The sequence below is a fragment of the Paramisgurnus dabryanus genome, chromosome 10 (assembly GCF_030506205.2).
Source record: "Paramisgurnus dabryanus chromosome 10, PD_genome_1.1, whole genome shotgun sequence".
Classification (NCBI taxonomy): Eukaryota; Metazoa; Chordata; class Actinopteri; order Cypriniformes; family Cobitidae; genus Paramisgurnus; species Paramisgurnus dabryanus.
The window spans coordinates 10,076,313-10,094,771 of NC_133346.1; the positions used below are offsets into that span (position 1 = coordinate 10,076,313).

The 18,459-nt window shown below is 35.5% G+C and overlaps 1 protein-coding gene across 2 annotated transcripts; it reads left to right on the forward strand.

Annotated features, from left to right (window-relative positions):
• The first annotated feature begins 1,830 nt into the window (after positions 1-1,830).
• fez1 (fasciculation and elongation protein zeta 1 (zygin I)) lies at positions 1,831-17,036 on the forward strand. 2 transcript variants are annotated; one of them, XM_065259540.2, is made up of 10 exons: positions 1,831-2,135; positions 4,818-5,182; positions 8,301-8,352; positions 9,616-9,702; positions 9,943-10,108; positions 11,456-11,730; positions 14,425-14,505; positions 14,627-14,702; positions 14,832-14,897; positions 16,162-17,036. In XM_065259540.2, exons 2-10 carry the CDS (start codon positions 4,869-4,871, stop codon positions 16,176-16,178), a joined length of 1,134 nt encoding a protein of 377 aa, XP_065115612.1. In that variant the 5' UTR covers positions 1,831-2,135; positions 4,818-4,868; the 3' UTR covers positions 16,179-17,036. The 2 variants fall into 2 exon arrangements, with proteins under 2 accessions (XP_065115612.1, XP_065115606.1); XM_065259534.2 differs by having other exon boundaries at positions 1,832-2,135; positions 8,253-8,352.
• The last annotated feature ends 1,423 nt before the right edge of the window (positions 17,037-18,459 follow it).

An 18,459-nucleotide genomic window follows, 5' to 3' on the forward strand; every position in this document is an offset into this window, starting at 1 on the left:
CACTTTTGTTCAAAGGAGCGAAAAAATAAAAATCACCCAAAAATAACCCAAAAATAAAAATTCTGTCATAATTTTCTCACTCTCATGTTACAAACCTGTATAAGTTTCTTTGTTCTGATAAGCACGAAGGAAGATATTTTGAGGAATATATGTAACCAAACCGATCATGAGCCCCATTCACTTCTATGGTAGGAAAACCAATGGAAGTGAATGGGGCTCATGAACGGTTTCAGTTTCATATTAGTACCTTAGAGGTACATGTTGTTACCAAAAAGTGCATTTTAGTACCTCAAAGGTACATGTTGGTACCAGTTTTTCGGACAGTGGATGGTTTTATATACCTAGTGTTGAGTCAAAAAAAAAAATAATAATCCAGCTGTTGGGTTAAAGGAGTAGTCCACTTTATAGATGGGGCCCATTGACTTACCATAGTATTTTTTTTCATACTATAAAAAGTCAATGGACCCCATCTTTAAAGTGGACTACTCCTTTAAATTAAGCCAAAAATGTTTATATTTGACTCTACAATGGGTTAAAACAACCCAGCATTTTGTGTTTAAAAAACGCAGTTGGGTGATTCTCACGAAATCCAGACTTAGTGTCTGATTTTTTTAAAAGCCCTTGAAGCCAGTTTTTTTTTTTGCACATGTACGATTTAGGTCTGAACTTATTATAACCATTATCTTTAGAGGATTTAAAAAATATTTTCCTATAGAATTATTAACATTTTTTAGATTATCATTATCAAAAATTATCATTACCGAAACATGATATTACATTAAATAAATGCATTTACAAACTTATGTTTCGGTAATGAGAACTAAAAAGTTGTCTAGGTACTATAACAAACAAAATTTCAACTTTTATCTGCAGAGAAAAAATAAGAACTGCTTACCTGGTAGCCATCTTGAGTGTCACAGTCAATTATGTCCCTTACAACATTTTTTTTTGTGTGAAAATGTTAGTTCCTTGAGGGCTAAACAATGATTGAAAATGGTTGCGGAGTATGAAAATTTTTTTCTTGGACATTTCTTTACTGTAAATGTTTGTAGTATAACATGCACTGATTTTAAGATTTTTTTAATTATAAATATTTCCATGTCAAATCCAGTCATGGACACGTTGCGGTTATGAAAATGTTCCCCTTAAATGTGGAAAAAACAACAAAATTGGTTTGTATGATATCATTTGAAATCATGTGCAAAATAGTACATGAAGAGATGTTTGTTTCTTCTTACTTTGTATTTACTTTTTTTATCAAAATGTTTCATGAATGACACCTCATAAGTCTAATTTCGCAAGAATCACTCGGTTTTTTAGATTTCTCCCTTTTTGACCCAACGTTGGGCATTTTAAAGAGTGCAATGTGTGTGACCCAACTTTTCCAAAACTGCAAAATAATAGCATTTTATTTATAGACCCAACTGTATGATCTCTCACTGATATTAATCTCAATATTATTCATGTGCAACTGCTCATCTGCCAGCAAAATCGCTTGGCGTACAGCTTGGCACATTTGTTGTCCTAGTTTCATTTGCAATAATTTACAGTAAAAATCCAATGTTGAAATCCGTATGCATGACTTCCTCATTGAAAATCCCTCGAGTGTACTTTCAGGGTTAATGAACGGGACATCCTGCCAAAAGGCCCCTGATGTGACCGATGACAGCAAGGTGTGAATAAAGCCCTACCACAGCTCCTCTCAATGTTGTTTGCCCTTCCTCATGAATATGGAGGGATTTGGCTTACGGCAGATGAGGAGAGCGGGAAAGGGAGGGAAGCAGGGGGCGGAGACAAAGGGAAAGAGTGAGGTACATGAGGAGAGGAGCAGAAGGGGAAGGGGCGGGATGATTCTGTCAGTTGCCGTAGCAATGCGCAGGCTCCGTGGAAGAAGAGAGGACGGCTGCTTCTTAATGATCAGAAAACAACACTGAGCCCCGGCTTAGACGAGACGACGTGGACCGGATCAGTGTTTCCAGTTCAGCCATCCTGTCTTTTTGTGTGTGTGATGGGAATGACTGTGTCTGGTTTGGTTTCATTGTGATCAAGATCTGCTGATGGTGGTTTCGGTCTGATCGGTTTGGAATAGGAGGGGCTCGTTCTACCCAGAAACACAAGGAGTGATTCTTCTGCAGGTAATTTGTTCCTGCCTATCTTTCCTCCATGCACTGCTTCCATCCCCCCATTGTTTTCCCATTATTCCCTGTGGGATGTGGGATAACCTTGATATGCGTCTCTTGTTTCTGCATTTCATTTATTGTTTATTTTTGTATGTAAAGATTTTAGACTTGATGATTGTTTTAGTTATGATATTTGGTGTATTAAAATTACAAATTACAAATTTGAACTATTTATCTGAATCAGACAATAAAAAATTAACATCTATCATATTTTATCCTATTTTTTTTAATTATCATAATAATTATTCAGCTAGAACTGATATGTCATGTTGTATTTTATCTCTGGCATGCTTTTTGTCATCCGCCATATTTCTTCTCATCATGGCTGGTTACATTGATCTTATCTTGTGACATGGACGTGCTCACATTCATATTTCAGGATATAGGTCACACCTGGTGCAAAACTCATAGTGGGTACATAAATTCACTCTGTCCTCTGTTTAATTGAAATTATTCTGTTATAACACATTATTTTGTCATTCATCAATGTACTGATAAATAAAGAATGCAATGCACATTTACATTACGTCATTCAAAGCGGAAACTGTTGTTCAGTACCAAAAGTGTTTTATTCCATTGCCACAGTTTGTGTTATATCGATTAGTTTGAGGTCAATATGCTATTTACACCCCTGCCGGCTGCATCCATTCTCCTTTAATAGGAAGTGTGAATCAAGTGCAGCAATTTATCACCCTAACATTACATTACATATGGTCATTGGTTTTTAATATTAAGACATTTTTAAGTAGTCCACAAGCACAAAATTATGGGGGAAACAGAAATAGATTCATGGGTAAGGAAGAAAATTAAAAATGTGTGGTTAACAGACACAACACACACAAATATAAATAAGATTAAGAAAATAGGGTGCTTTATAGCATTAGTGATATGACACTGCTGAGTAATGTAACGTTATGGGTTACAGCTTTATGCAAGCCTGTTTTAAATGGCTTTTATCCTCAGCTTTTAGCTTAACATAAAGCCTGATAAAGCTTTTGGAGCTCATTCATGGAAACAGGCTGAAAATGGAGGAGTGAACTACAACTAAAGTGTGGCTATATAATTTCACATAATTGAACTTGGGTTCTGACTTTAGAAGGGAGCCTTTTCTTAAAGAATGGTATATATATATATCTTTAATTATATCAGGCATTAATGATTGCAGAGTAAATGCTAATGCATGCCCTTGCATTTATTAATATTTAAAGAGCAAGCATTAGTTTAGGAATGTACATTTGTATAAGCAGTAGAAATGATTGCTGTTTGACTTTAGCAGCCCTGGAGTACCATAATTTATTGAGAAAAATCCCCATGACTCTGCTGAATCAACCAACCGCATCGAAAAGGAAACCCAATTACTTTTCCTCTTTTTTAAGTATGCACTTAAGCAGTCATGCCATGCTTGCTTAGTCAAAGATAACAAAATTATTTTAATGAGACGTCAACCTGTGTATTTTAATTGGAGCTACATTTTGGCATGTCTGTCATTTAATGGTTTTAATTTGTTATAAAAAAAAAATTCTACAGCACTTTTCATGATTTTGCATTGTTGCAAAGCAGCTTTGTGTAAAATCTATTTTAGAAAATATAGATTTAATGCATACTTTAGATGAAGTATGTGTTTCTGTAGCTCAACTGAGCATTGAGTTACAAAGGTCACAGGCTCGATCCAAGGGAACATAACTAATGAGAAAACGTTTGGACTGAATTAACTGTAAGTTACTTCAGATGATAAAATCATCTGCCTAACGTGTAATTTACGTAAGGTACGTTATTAATGCACATTTTTAGGATAATTTTCATAGTTTACAGTTATATGTATAGCCACTTTACTTATTTAAGTTACATATGTGATACGGTCTGGGAAATCCAGGCTAAAGTTTTATATCTCATCATGAGATTTGAAGCATGAAAGTTTAATTTAAGTCCTTAAATTTACATTGATTTCAATGTTTGACATGACCTTATTCAGTCAGCGTTAAACATATCAAGGTTATTTTTCACCGAATGTTCTTTAAATTATGTACAGTAAATAACTTTCTATATCTGTTTGATCTCTGGGTTTGGCGGTACCACTTTTAGCATAGCTTAGCATAATTCACTGAATCTGATTAGACCATTAGCATCACGCTCATACATGAAAAGAGTTTCAATATTTTTCTTACTTAAAACTTGACTCTTATGTACAGAAAGTCCCTTGGTAACTTTCAATAGTAGGGGACTATTTTCGGGCACTGAGTAATATCATTGCGCCTGCTGCCGCCATAGTACAGCAGCAAAGTCCTTGATTATTTCAGCAGAATGAAAAATCGCAACTTAATTTTTTGTTGGTCTTAGTACACGATGTAACTACAGTAGAGTCAAGTTTTAAATAGGAAAAATATTGAAACTCTTTGATCATTTTTAAGCACGATGCTAATGGTCTAATCAGATTCGATGGATTATGCTAAGCTATGCTAAAAGTGGTACCGCCAGAGCCGGAGATCAGCTCAATAGATTCAAAAATGGTAAACCTCATATGTTTAACCCTAGGGGAGCTGGAAAATGAGCCTATTTTCAAAAAACTCGGAGTGTCCCTATGATTCCACATTCAGTATTTATGTTGTGTTAAGATTACATACTTGTGCTGTTATTCAGGATTGTTACGTCACGACCTCTACGCGACTGTGTGATCAAGAGGGCATCAGGATGGAGGCCCCTCTGGTGTGCCTGGATGAGGAGTTTGAGGATCTGCGGTCCTACAAGATGGAGGAGTTTGATACAGAGCCTTCATACCGGCCGCACAAAACCATTCCTCTGGCCCCGCTGTGCCGTGAGGACTTCTCCGAGCTGGAGAACTTCTCTGAGATGATGAGCTTCAAGTCCATGGAGGACCTGGTCAACGAGTTTGACGAGAAGCTGAACGTGTGCTTCCACAACTACAACACCAAGACAGAGGGTCTGGCACCTGTACGCAACCAATCACATGCTGAGGAGGATGAGGAACGGCTGCAAGATGAAGAGTAAGCAAAAACATTTTGATCTGTATATACAATTAGTTAAAAAATATCCATCCAGTATGTCAGCCAGTCAAAAGTGAGGCTATGTCTGACATCAATGCCAACTCTCCTGTCAATCAAATTGCACAACAACGCCCTTTGTCTCTCTCTGTGTGTATGTGTCCATGGTTCAGCTGTGAATTATTCAGCAAATTGTTTTACGCCTCAGTGCTTTTGTTTGGCCTGATGTGTCTATGCTGACAAGCCTGTCAACATTTACTGCTGTTAAATCAGAGACATCTCGTAAAAATGAGGGAACAAAAACCTTAGTCTAAATATAGCGCACATTTGTGTTGATTTAACACGAACACATAATGCGTATTTCACTGATTAAGAGGCATTACAGCAAATAAACAATACATTAAAATATGAAAATCGATACATTTTAGATCTACATAATGGTAGAAAACAGGATTTGCTCATACAGTTATGCATTTGGTTGTAATCTCACACTAGCAGATCCACTTTCACAATTTGCATTATTTTTAGAGATGAAATTTTTTATCATTTGCATATTTTGCTCATAATACGCATTTGTTTTTGCCGTAAATATCTAGTTGATTTATGATTTGTTAGCGTGTTGTTTTCTGTAGGCCTATCTCCCGCTGTGATGTGTTCTCATTGCCCGTGGGTTTTGTACTTGGCTCGAGTTCAGACACAAATCTGTCCCTGTGCTTATATGAATTCTCAGTATTTTACAGGACCTGAAGCTGGTATATGAAATCATAAAACATCAGCCGTGCAGGTTTTAAGTTTTTTCAGACTGAATGACATAGCACCAGACAGTTAAATATGGGTAGACAACGAGTCTGTACCAGCTTGGAATGGAGGTCGGTGGGTTTGTGTCCGTGTGCCCTCAGAGATCAGGACATTTGTGAATAGACACTTGTTTCTGGACAGAAGCACAAAGTGTGGAGAGACTCATTTTTGTGTACAGATGAATAGATAGAGGGCTTTGTCACTACCCTGTGTTATATAAGCCCAGCAAGCAGCTACTTCATGTGAAAATTATACAAATATAAAGTAACATGAGGACATTTTAAATGCTGTTGTGCCAATGAATGCTGGAGAATTGTACACCAGATCTGTCTCTATATAAATGTTAAAATAGTGTAGTTTTAAATAGTCAGCATTTCTGTATCATTTTACAAAAAAGTCAAATAAATTTAATTGAAGTTCCTAGTAATAATTAATGAGGCTACTAATATGTTTTTAAAGGAATAGTTCACAAAACGAAAATGAAAATTCTCTCGTGCCTTCCTTTCTTCAGTTGAACACAAACCAATAGTTTTATTTTAGTCTGCGTAATATAATTTGAATGATTAAAAAAACACTGAGTAAATTAAATAAGTTACCAAAATCTTGAAAAATTAGGCAGGACAGCGTGTCAATTCAGCGTGTCAGCGCTGAAACCACGCCCACTTGTTGGAAAGTTGCTGCCTGAATGGATGCTTGCGTGGAGTTTTTTTTTTAGGGGCGGAGCTATTCTCAGTGGCTCCAGTGCATCATTCAAGAGCACCTATTTCATTTCTAAAAACAACGTTATTTTGTGTATTTAAAAAAAACATTATTTTCCACATACCGTACATTTTTGTAGCTTCAGATTTTACTCTCTTCCTGAAACGCACAGATTTGAAAAGCTTTGTGTCCCTGATTGGCCAGCTAATCTGTACGTTGTGATTGTCCTGAATACCTATGATGTCAACAGGAAATGTGACGCTCCTTACCACATTTGAAAGATTCAAAAGGTTGAAAGGTTGCTAAAAGGAGTTAACTTACAAGCTGTGAGTCCAGAGCGGGAGGAATTATGATAATGTCGGTCTTGTCTACATCACCAATCCAAGAAAGTAAACTGTTGCCTACAATCTGTGTGTTTGTTGTAGTGCACGAAAAGAGATTTACGTTGGAGATGGTAACTCGCGTAATTGTTTACTTTGCGGTATCGCATATCGTGTAGTATAATAACATGTAGTAATACACACCTACAGACCAAAGGACATTTAAAAACGTGAATCAGACCCTTACCCTAAGCCATCGTTTTAGCCCCGCCCAAATAATCCCAAATAAATGTGGAAAAAATTTCTAGCTACTACATAGTTTACAGTCTTTGTAACGTGTTTCAGCAATACATTTCTAACATTTAAAATGTGTTTAGAAACAGTTCTTTATGGACTTTAAAATCCTGTCAAGGTGGGAGCCTTAAATGGGGGCCAACATGGAGAAGCTCCAAAAAGCACATCCATCGATCATTAAAGTAATCTTAATTACTCCTGTTGGTTAATAAATGTCTTCTGAAGCAATACGACATGTCTGTAAGGGAAAATTATTAATATTTTAAGCTTAGAGTTCGATAGGCTACACCACTCATGATATATGGCTGGGCATACAGTAGATGAATCTACATTATATATATTATAATTTTTTGCATAATATATGAGTTTGTAATGTGTGTAAATATTATGTATATTTAAACACACACACATACATATATATACATTTAAGAAATGTTTATTTAAATATCGTTTTTTATTTATATATAATTTAGAATATATAAAAATATAAATAAATATATATATACACATGTACATGTTTCTTAAATACATACATGAATGTGTGTGTATTTATATATACATAATAATTACACACAGCACACACTCATATATTATGCCCAAAATTTACTTTTATTTTGTATGACATTAATCTAGATTAATCTATGCCCAGCTCTTATATGCCCAGTTTATTATATATATATATATATATATATATATATATATATATATATATATAATACACTATTAAAATTATAAAAGTTATTATAAAATTATAAGTTTATGTTCAACTGAAGGAAGGCAGTCATATACATCTGGAATGAGGGAAAGTAAATTATAAGAGAATTTTCATGTTTTCAACAGTTCCTGTAAATCCTTGTTTTATTCCTAATTCTGAGAATGAGTGTCTCCACATTTCATATTCATCACTGTACGTGTTGTTTGAATCGCTGTGTATATAAATGTTCATGCATGTGTTCTTGTAGCGTGTGGGATGCTTTGACTGACAACTACATGCCCTCCTCTGTATCCAGCTGGGATGACCCCATCTCAGAAACACTGAATGGCAACATCTCAGATCAAGAGGTAAACATCCCACTAACCACATTTTGTAGCTATAGGCAAATGGACAATGTATAGATTAACATAACTGTGTTACAGTACATTTGTGTGTAGAGTTTACTTACTAAACAGAATACATTTGGATTTTACCATCACGTACAGTACTCTTGCCTTATACTTTTGAGATACATTTTTAATGGACAGTAAACTACAGTAATTATGTTATATAGTTATCTGATCATAAAATCGCATCTATTTCCCGAGAGAAAATGACTGCGGTATTATAAGGAGGTCACCCTCTGGGTTCAGGGTGTGGTGTATTTTATTTATTCCAAATGGACTGAAAGTACAGCAGGGTAACTCACTGCCAAAAACCCATCTGATCTACTTTCCCTGGCGTTCAGCCAAAGTACTTCCACAAGCTTTGCACCAAATACACTTAGTCTAGACATGGCTCATACCAGAAAAAATCCCAAAGAAACTCTAAAACGTTCGTCATAAAATTTTCATATACTTTATTAGCAGCAGCCGAAAATAGTCCCCTTAGTAACTTTCAATGGCAGGGGACTATTTTCGGGCAGAGTATAGTTCCTAGCCTATCTGCCTAGAAAATCGCAACTTTTAATTTTCTTAGTACACCATGTAACCACAGAAGAGTCAAGTTTTAAATAGAAAAAAATCAAAACTCTTTAGTTATTTTTTAGCGTGATGCTAATGGTCTAATCAGATTCAATGGATTATGCTAAGCTATGCTAAAAGTGCTAGTGCCAGACCCGGAGATCAACTGAATGGATTCCAAAACTGTAAAAATCTAATGTTTAACTCTAGGGGAGCTGGAAAATGAGTATATTTTAAAAAAAAAGTGGTGTGTTCCTATTTAAGAAACACAAAACTACAAAGAAAAGTCCTTTGAAATCCTTCCATCGTCTGAAATCATGTTCCACTAATGTTCTTGTGGTAGGCTGCCTAAATAATATAAGATGACACCATTTCGTGTAAATATGTATTGATCAGGACGTTTTAGATAATGTTGTACGTTTTTTATTGTATTATAGCCCTGTTATAATACTATACATGAGTCAAGATCTTACTGTACAGCACTGTTGGGTGCAACATCTGTCAACCACAGGAGTTTTACTAACATTTAAAGCACTTTCCTCAGCATACTGTCAGTGTGTATAATGGAAGTATATGGAGCCATTAATCTTGCCTTGTTACTTCATAGCAATGCTGCTGACGCTCATAAAACTGTTATGAAGCTCATGATTCTTATTTTGGGCTTTTAAGATTCACGAGAAAGAAGAGGACGAGATGAACGAGAAGAATGAAAACGCCAATTGTCTGAATGAAGAGCCTATTATTACAGCTGATCAGGTCAACCTCCCTAAAAATATATGCAAATGTTTAAAAGCAAACTTTAATAATAATAAATGATAATGAAAAAAAACTTTAACAGTTTTTGGCACATGTTTGTGTAATAGTTAATACATTGCACATAAAGGTGATATAAGATAGTTTCACATTTTGGGTGATATAATGATACTGTAAAATTTGAAATATTCACCACTGAAATATTCATCAAAAAAAAAAAAAAATTCATTATTTCATCACTAGGTGATAGAGGAGATTGTTGAGATGATGGAAAATTCTCCAGATCCTGGTGAAACAGAGGAAGAGGAGGAAGATGATACTGGAATCTCTTCGTCTAAAAGCAGCCCCTCCCTCCTGGAAGAGATTCACATGCTGTCTCAGGCCTCCAACAACAACTGCTCTTATGAAGGTGCTCATGATGCATTTAATAAATCTACATCAGCTTTACTGGGAATTGTACTGTAGTACCTTTGCATATTTTAGTTAGATGAAAAAGTGAGAGCCATTAAAGGAAACATTACTTTAACTGCATTTGTTTTAATACTGTAGATGAAAGTACAGGGATAATGTTTATCTTTAAGCAGGGTTCCCACGGGTCATTGAAAGTGCTTGAATCTATTTTATGCAAGAGGTTTTCTGAAAAAATAAATCCATATTATTCCCTGTGTAGTGTAGGATAATATCATAAAAATTCTAGACTTTTTAAGCACACGTGCTAATCTGTTTGTTTAAATGCTTATATCTTCTGTATGCAAATGTTAATTTATACCAAAATGTTTTTTTTGCATAGTTGTGTTTGACAAATAAAAACGTCTCGGGTTATGTATGTAACTGTTGTTCCCTGAGAAGGGAATGAGACGCTGCGTCTCCCTTGCCATACTTTCTGCGTCCCTGTAATGCCGTCTTTGGCAATATTTCAGATAGCGATATACTTCCTGGCTCCCACGTCACCCTGTCTTTGTCGTTAAGCCTCACCAATGGTTGAATTTGATATACACATTCAGACGCACTTACCCCTGGATGCGTCCCCAAAGTGTCACCGTAGTGACGCAGCGTCAGTTCCCTCGAAAGGGAACTGTAACAATGTATCTTAAAAGGTAACACGATGTAACCTTGCTCTCACTTGAAATGTGTCCCCACATTTAGTCCTTGAATTTGAGGGTATTGGACCTGGAAAATCCTTGAAAGGTCCTTGAATTTGAAGTTAACTAAGGTGTGGGAACCCTGTATAAGGTTTGATAGTCATTTTAGGACAGAGACCCTGAGCGTAAGGTAAACATATCTCAATCGATATTGCCAGATCAAGGTCATACGGAGGTGCTGTTTATACCTGGCATGCTCTGTCTCACCAGGAATAGAGCGAGAGAGATGGTTTCTATTTTAAAACATGTTGTTTCAGCATTCTTTCAACCCACAGACTGATGAAAACAGATCATGTGTTTGAATTCGAAAATGTTAGTATTTGTAAAGAAGCAAAAACAAGTTAAAATACCTGATAGCTTACTAAAACAATAGATGACGAGATATCTGTAGTAATTCAGTTGTTTCTCACAGACAGCAATTTGAGTTTTTGCTAAAGTTTCCTGCTTCTGATTTTTTTCCAAAGGGCGAATCTCCTCTAGGTCTCAACAATGTGCTCAGATTTGCCAATATACCAAAGTCTAAAATTGAAATGAAATGTAGCTATCGTGACAGGCTTGTACAGTACAAGTCTTGCAAAAACCGTGGCTGAATGTTTCTGCATTTCATTGCGCAGGACTGAGGCTGATGCCGAGCTCAGGGCTGCTCGACATTCTGTGTCGGATGGAGATGGCGATCCAAGAGTACTCGGAGGAGCTGGTGGCCCAGCTGGCCCGGCGTGACGAGCTGGAGTTCGAGAAGGAGGTGAAGAACACGTTCATCACGGCTCTGATGGAGGTCCAGAACAGACAGAAGGAGCAGAGGGAAATGAGCAAGCGCAGACGTAAAGACAAAGCCATGAGTCTGCAAGGCTCCACTCGCTCTGAGAAGACCGGGACCATGCCTGTGAAGGTGAGTACGTGTATGTATGCAGAAGTAAGCAGATGTATGTAGATGTTTACAGTATCTTCAAGATCAGAGGGGCTGCCATTCGGTCTGCACGCGCAGACATCTTTCTCCGAGGTTAATGGATCTTGCCTCATTACTTTTTAGCTGCACTTAGCACTTACTGGAAGAGCAGAGGAAGCATTTGTTGGCCTGCAGTATGAGCTATGAAGGCAATACTGGCTTCCCCTTACAGTAATGCTGCTGTTATTTGATTACTTTCAACTGTGAGTTCGCCTCAGTCTCACTAGAGCATCTGCCGTGTCTCTATTATGTCACAGCGGCCATCTTAGATGTTTGTATATTTTCCCATTCATAGAAACTAGTTAGCTTACTTTTTCTTTTTTATACTACAATCGTTTGCTGAATAGTTTTATGTGTGTGAATTTGTCAATAAATGTCAATCAGGGACAGCAGTGCATACCACATGAAAAAACTGTAGTATACTAAAGTATTTACTGTCATGGTTGAGGAAGAACGGGACTCAAGTGCTAGGTAAAGGTAAACTCAACAAAGGATTTAATAGCAAAATAGCCCACGAGGGGGCAAAAGGCATACATTAACAGGTAACAAGACAATTCAATACTAACACAACTAGGGGGCGGGGCAGAGACAAGACACAGCAGCACACTACTCAAACAAAACAGCATGTGCTGCCACACAAAACATGGGTACAGCCACGATCCTGCCACATGACTATGAACTATTATGAGTAACTAGATTGGCAGGATCATGACAATTTACTAGTATTAAGTGTAGTATGTTGTAATATACTGTAGTGTATTATAGACACTACAGTGGTCTCCAACATGGTGCCCGCGGGCACCGGGCTGCCCGCCAAAGCACAAACTATTAATGGGCTCAATATTTGATATCATATAATTTGATATTGATGATCACATATTTTTATATTACATTGGCTTCTTTTATGTATGTTAACATTTTAAAGAATAATAAAATGTATCAACAAGTAAAATAAAATAAAATTAACAAGTAAAGCAAAAAAGTTTTGTAGACTATCAAAAAGTAGCCCTCCAGATTGTTTTATCCATTGTGGTAGCCCTTGCTCACAAAAAGGTTGGAGAGCACTGTTATAGTATTTTGTAATTGCTGTAGTATACTGTAGTAAACACTCTAGTATACTTTAATATTTACAGTAAGGTTCACAAACAGTGAAGTATACTATAGTATTTATTAAATTAAATTAAAGGGTGGTATGTTGTAATATACTGTAGTGTAATGTATTAATTAGGCCTACATTATAGTATTTACTAAAGTAAAGTGTAGTATGTTGTAATATATATTATAGTATTTTGTTATTGCTGTGGAATACTGTAGTAAACACTCTGTAGTATACTTTAATATTTACTGTACTATAATAAGGTTCAAAAACAGTGTAGTAACCTATAGTATTTACTAAAGTAGTATGTTGTAATATACTGTAGTGTAGTGTATTAATTAGGCCTATAGTATAGTATAGTATAATTACTATAGTATATTATAGTATTGTGTAATTGCTGTACTTTACTGTAGTAAACACTCTAGTATACTTTAATAATTACTGTATTATAATAAGGTTTAAAAACAATGTAGTAATCTGTAATATTTACTAAAGTAAAGTGTAGTATGTTGTAATATAGGGTAGTGTACTGTAGTTAGGCCTATACTATAGTATTTTGTAATTGCTGTAGTATACTGTAGTAAACTCTCTAGTATACTTTAATATTTTTTCTGTACTATGATAAGGTTCAAAAACAATGTACTGTAGTATCCTAGAGGAAGTAATAAAGTAAAGGGTGGTATTTTCAAATATACTGTAGTGTACTGTAATTAGTTAGGCCTATACTATAGTATAGTATAATTACTATATTATATTATAGTATTTTGTAATATTAACTATAGTAAATTGATAAACTGTAGTTAACACTCTCGTATACTTTAATATTTACCTTAGATTTAAAATTTAGTAATTTTACTACAATTTACTATAGTAAAACTGCACCTTCAAAGCACCTATATTTAACTTTAATTTTAGTTTTTATATTATTATCAAACATGATAAAAAAAAATCTGAATAGTTTTATATTTGTGAATCTGTCACAACACGACATTTCAGGCAAGGATAGCAGCTCCTTACTTTGTGACTATAGTAAACTGTAGTATTTTGTACTATACTGTAGTATATTATAGTTATTATACTACAGTATAGTATAATAATTATAGTGTGCTATATTATTTTGCAGTATTAACTATAGAAAATTGTTCTTCTACAGTAAATAATGTAGTAGACTTTAGTATGTACTAAAGTAAACTGGGTTGTAGTATACTGTAGTATGTTATAGTAATTTTACTAAATAGTACTATTAACTATAGTAAATACTGTAGTATACTTTAATAGTTACTGTGGCAATTTTCCAAACAACTTAAAACAAAAAAAACATTTCTCAATTTACACATGAAGATATTGATCTTGTAGAGAGACAGCACAAAATGAATTTACATTATATATGAAAACGATAAATGATAAAGAAATACTGATCAGTAATAACACACTGTTTTGCTTTGGTTATAGCTCTGGTTGAATATACATATTTCATGAAATCTTTTCAAGGAAAAGAGTGATGTCTGGCATTTATTATTTCATGTTTTAATGTTTTCCAGCGCTTCAGCATGGAGGGTCTGTCCAACATCCTCCAGACAGGGATCAGACAAACCTTTGGGACCTCAGGAACAGATAGACAGGTAAGGAGGGGCATTTCAGTAAATGCTCTTAACTAAACTAGCTTATATAAGCAATAACATGACTCTTATGTACTAGACTTATGTCAACAGTATTTGAGTGGTTTTACTTTTTGCTCGACAGTATCTAAACACAGTTATTCCATATGAGAAAAAAGGCACTCCTCCATCTGTGGAAGACTTGCAAATGCTCACAAAAAGTATGTTTACATTAAGTTTTTTATATTGCACCATAAAGCCAAATAATAAACAATTGAGTCTATAACAGGATTTATTATATATTTTAATGGCCATTAACTTCATATGTATATCTTTTTTTAATTTTATAGTTCTTTTTGCCATCAAAGAAGATAGTGACAAGGTCCCAACCCTGCTGACTGACTATATATTGAAAGGTTATTCTTCAACATTTTCCAAAATTGAATCAAGTTCATTTTTACATAATACATTGTTATAATTATTCAAATATCAATACAATATGCTGTTTTAGGTTGTACTATAGTAATATATGACAGCAAAATAGTCTCATAATTGATTTCAATCTTTGACATGGTCTTACTCGTCAGTATTAAAGATATTAAGGTTATATTTTCAAAGGTTGTTCTTTATGCAGGATAGGTTAAAGGATTAGTCAATTTTCTTTAAAATTTAGATAATTTACTCACCACCATGTCATCCAAAATGTTGATGTCGTTCTTTGTTTAGTCGAGAAGAAATTATGTTTTTTGAGGAAAACATTCCAGGATTTTTTTCATTTTAATGGACTTTAATGGACCCCAACACTTAACAGTTTTAATGCAGTTTAATATTGCAGTTTCAACGCAGTTTCAAAGGACTCTAAATGATTCCAAACAAGGCATAAGGGTCTTATCTAGTGAAACGATTGTCATTTTTGGCAAGAAAAATAAAAAATATGCACTTTTAAACCACAATTTCTCGTCCTAATACATCATCACGTCAAGAGGTCACGGATGACGTATCAAAACTACGCCCCAGTGTTTACAAGTGTGGAGAAAGAGGACCATTCCGACGTTGTTGTATGTCGAATGATACTAATTAATGTCTTTGGTCAGTTTATTGTTTAAAATGGTCCGCAAATGTGCGTTTCATATATGTAACATGTGACCTTTCCACGGCATTACGCAATTACGTGAGGTCGCGATGGCTCATCACACAGCCGGAGGAAGACGAGAAGTTGTGGTTTAAAAGTGCATATTTTTTATTTTTCTTGCCAAAAATTACAATCGTTTTGCTAGATAAGACCCTTATGCCTTGTTTGAGATCTTTTAGAGTCCTTTGAAACTGCAATTTTAAACTGCATTAAAACTGTTAAGTGTTGGGGTCCATTGAAGTCCATTAAAATGAGAAAAATCCTGAAATGTTTTCCTCAAAAAACATTATTTCTTCTCGACTGAACAAAGAAAGACATCAACATTTTGGATGATATGGTGGTGAGTAAATTATCTGGATTTTTTTTAAGAAAATGGACTAATCCTTTAACATAGAAACGTTTTTATTTATTCAGAGTTGCTAAGTTAAAGAGAAATTTAGATTTATATATTTTTGTCATAAGTTTGCATGCTTACAAAAAAAGCCTTTACGTTACAGTAGACCTGTTCAGCTCATTGGGATTCACACTATCACCTCTCTATCCTACAGTCCTTTGTCCTACTTAAAAACTGAGGGTGATCTGCTGTTGGTGAGACTGTGGAGAGGGCAGGTATCTTCGTTCCACCTCTGTCTCCCGACCTTCAGTTGTCCAGTCCAACTGCATGAACTCCCGCACCAATTATCAGCGAGGGACCCTAAACATCTAACCATCCTTCTCTTGCTTATCTAATGACCTTCGACCTTTGCTCATCTCACTGCCCTTCCAGTATTCACATATCCATGAGGTTCACATATCCGCCCGCCCGGTGCTTTTCATATTTTCTACGTATGTCACTACGGGCCAAAAGCCATATGGAATGTTTAAGGGTAACAGGTAGACTAAAACTGGTTCAAATCTATGATCAGGTACTATTTTTATTTTTTTAAATACCTAACATCAGGCAATATCATTCGCATCCGTTCAGTGGGCAGATGATGAGAAGGGCATTATTTCATCTTGGTAATGCGTTGATTTAAGAGCACATTTGAAAATAATCCACCCAGACTTTTCTGCTTTTTGCTGTTTTAGTATTGTGGCTTCATTTCTGCCAAGTTGTTTGAAGATACAGCATGTTTTAGCGTTCGACATTGATGCCAAGTTATAGGGAAAAACCTTGTGACTTTCCTCATTTTAAGTAACCCATTTTCATCCCATGTATGAAATACACAGTTCTCCATGATGTGATTTATTTGACAATGTCATTTGTTTAATAAAACCATTGTTATTATTATTATTATTATCATTTTTTACAACATTAACTATCATTTATGCCTTGTGCGTACATCTTTAATGTATATATTTCTTATTTACTAAGGGACATGGAGGAATGTGAAGTATTGCTGAGTTAAAATTCCAATAAATGTCAAACCCTGTGAAGGCCTGATTACTGTTTGTTTGTATGTTTGTAAAGTATGTACTATCTCTGTATGCCACTAGAGGTCAGTCATGCTGCACACTACAGGATATGTTTGAAATAGCCATGCTACAACCATACTACTCTGCAGTAAATCTACAGTACAGTAGTATGAACATTGTGCATGATATGCAGATTTTCTACATGCCATGGTGACTTACTAGATATGCCAACATGTGTAATGTTAAATAAACCACACTGAAACAACTTAAAACACATACTGCATTAGCATATAGGCTATATAATACTGTAAGTAGCATATCCTCTGTGTGCTTAGTACAGGGTTTTTTCAGGTTTTATATTTAAGACATTTTTAAGACCTTTTTTATGGTTAGCAAAAAAATGGAAGGGGAAAATATGGTAATAGTAATGTATGTTCTCTATAGTATAATTTAGGTCAACCAATTACCAAGCAATGCTAAAAAATTTCAGTCTGTGAGGTAAAAAGTTTACATTAGCAATTAAAGAAAAAAGTAAATCATGGTCAGGTCAAAATTTCTACATAACTTATGATAAATTCTGACGTTGGAACTACGTTGGATTCTGACGTCGGATCCACGTTGGATCCACCGACTTAAAATACAGCCTACATTTGGATTTTGACATCAGAGTAAAGTTGTGTTTTGATGTCAGGTCACTCTTGGGTCTTGATTCAACATCAGAATCCAACGTAGATCCAACGTAAATCCGACGTCAGAATCCAACGTGGATCCAACGTAAATCTGACGTCAGAATCCAACGTGCATCCAATGTAAATCCGATGTCAGAATCCAATGTAGATCCGACCTCAGAATCCAGCGTGGATCCAATGTAAATCCGACGTCAGAATCCAACTTGGATCCAACGTAAATCCGACGTCGGAATCCAACGTGGATCCAATGTAAATCCGACGTCAGAATCCAACGTGGATCCAACATAAATCAGACGTCAGAATCCAATGTGGATCCAACATAAATTAGACGTGGATCCAACGTCAGAATCCAACTTGGATCCAACGTAAATCTGACGTCAGAATCCAACGTGGATCCAACATAAATCCGACGTCAAAATCCAACGTGAATCCAACGTAAATCCGACGTCAGAATCCAACGTGGATCCAATGTAAATCCGACGTCAGAATCCAACGTGGATCCAACATAAATCAGACGTGGATCCAACGTCAGAATCCAACTTGGATCCAACGTAAATCCGACGTCAGAATCCAACGTGGATCCAACATAAATCCGACGTCAAAATCCAACGTGAATCCAACGTAAATCCGATGTCAGAATCCAACGTGGATCCAATGTAAATCCGACGTCAGAATCCAACGTGGATCCAACATAAATCAGACGTCAGAATCCAACGTGGATCCAACGTAAATCCGATGTCAGAATCCAACGTGGATCCAACA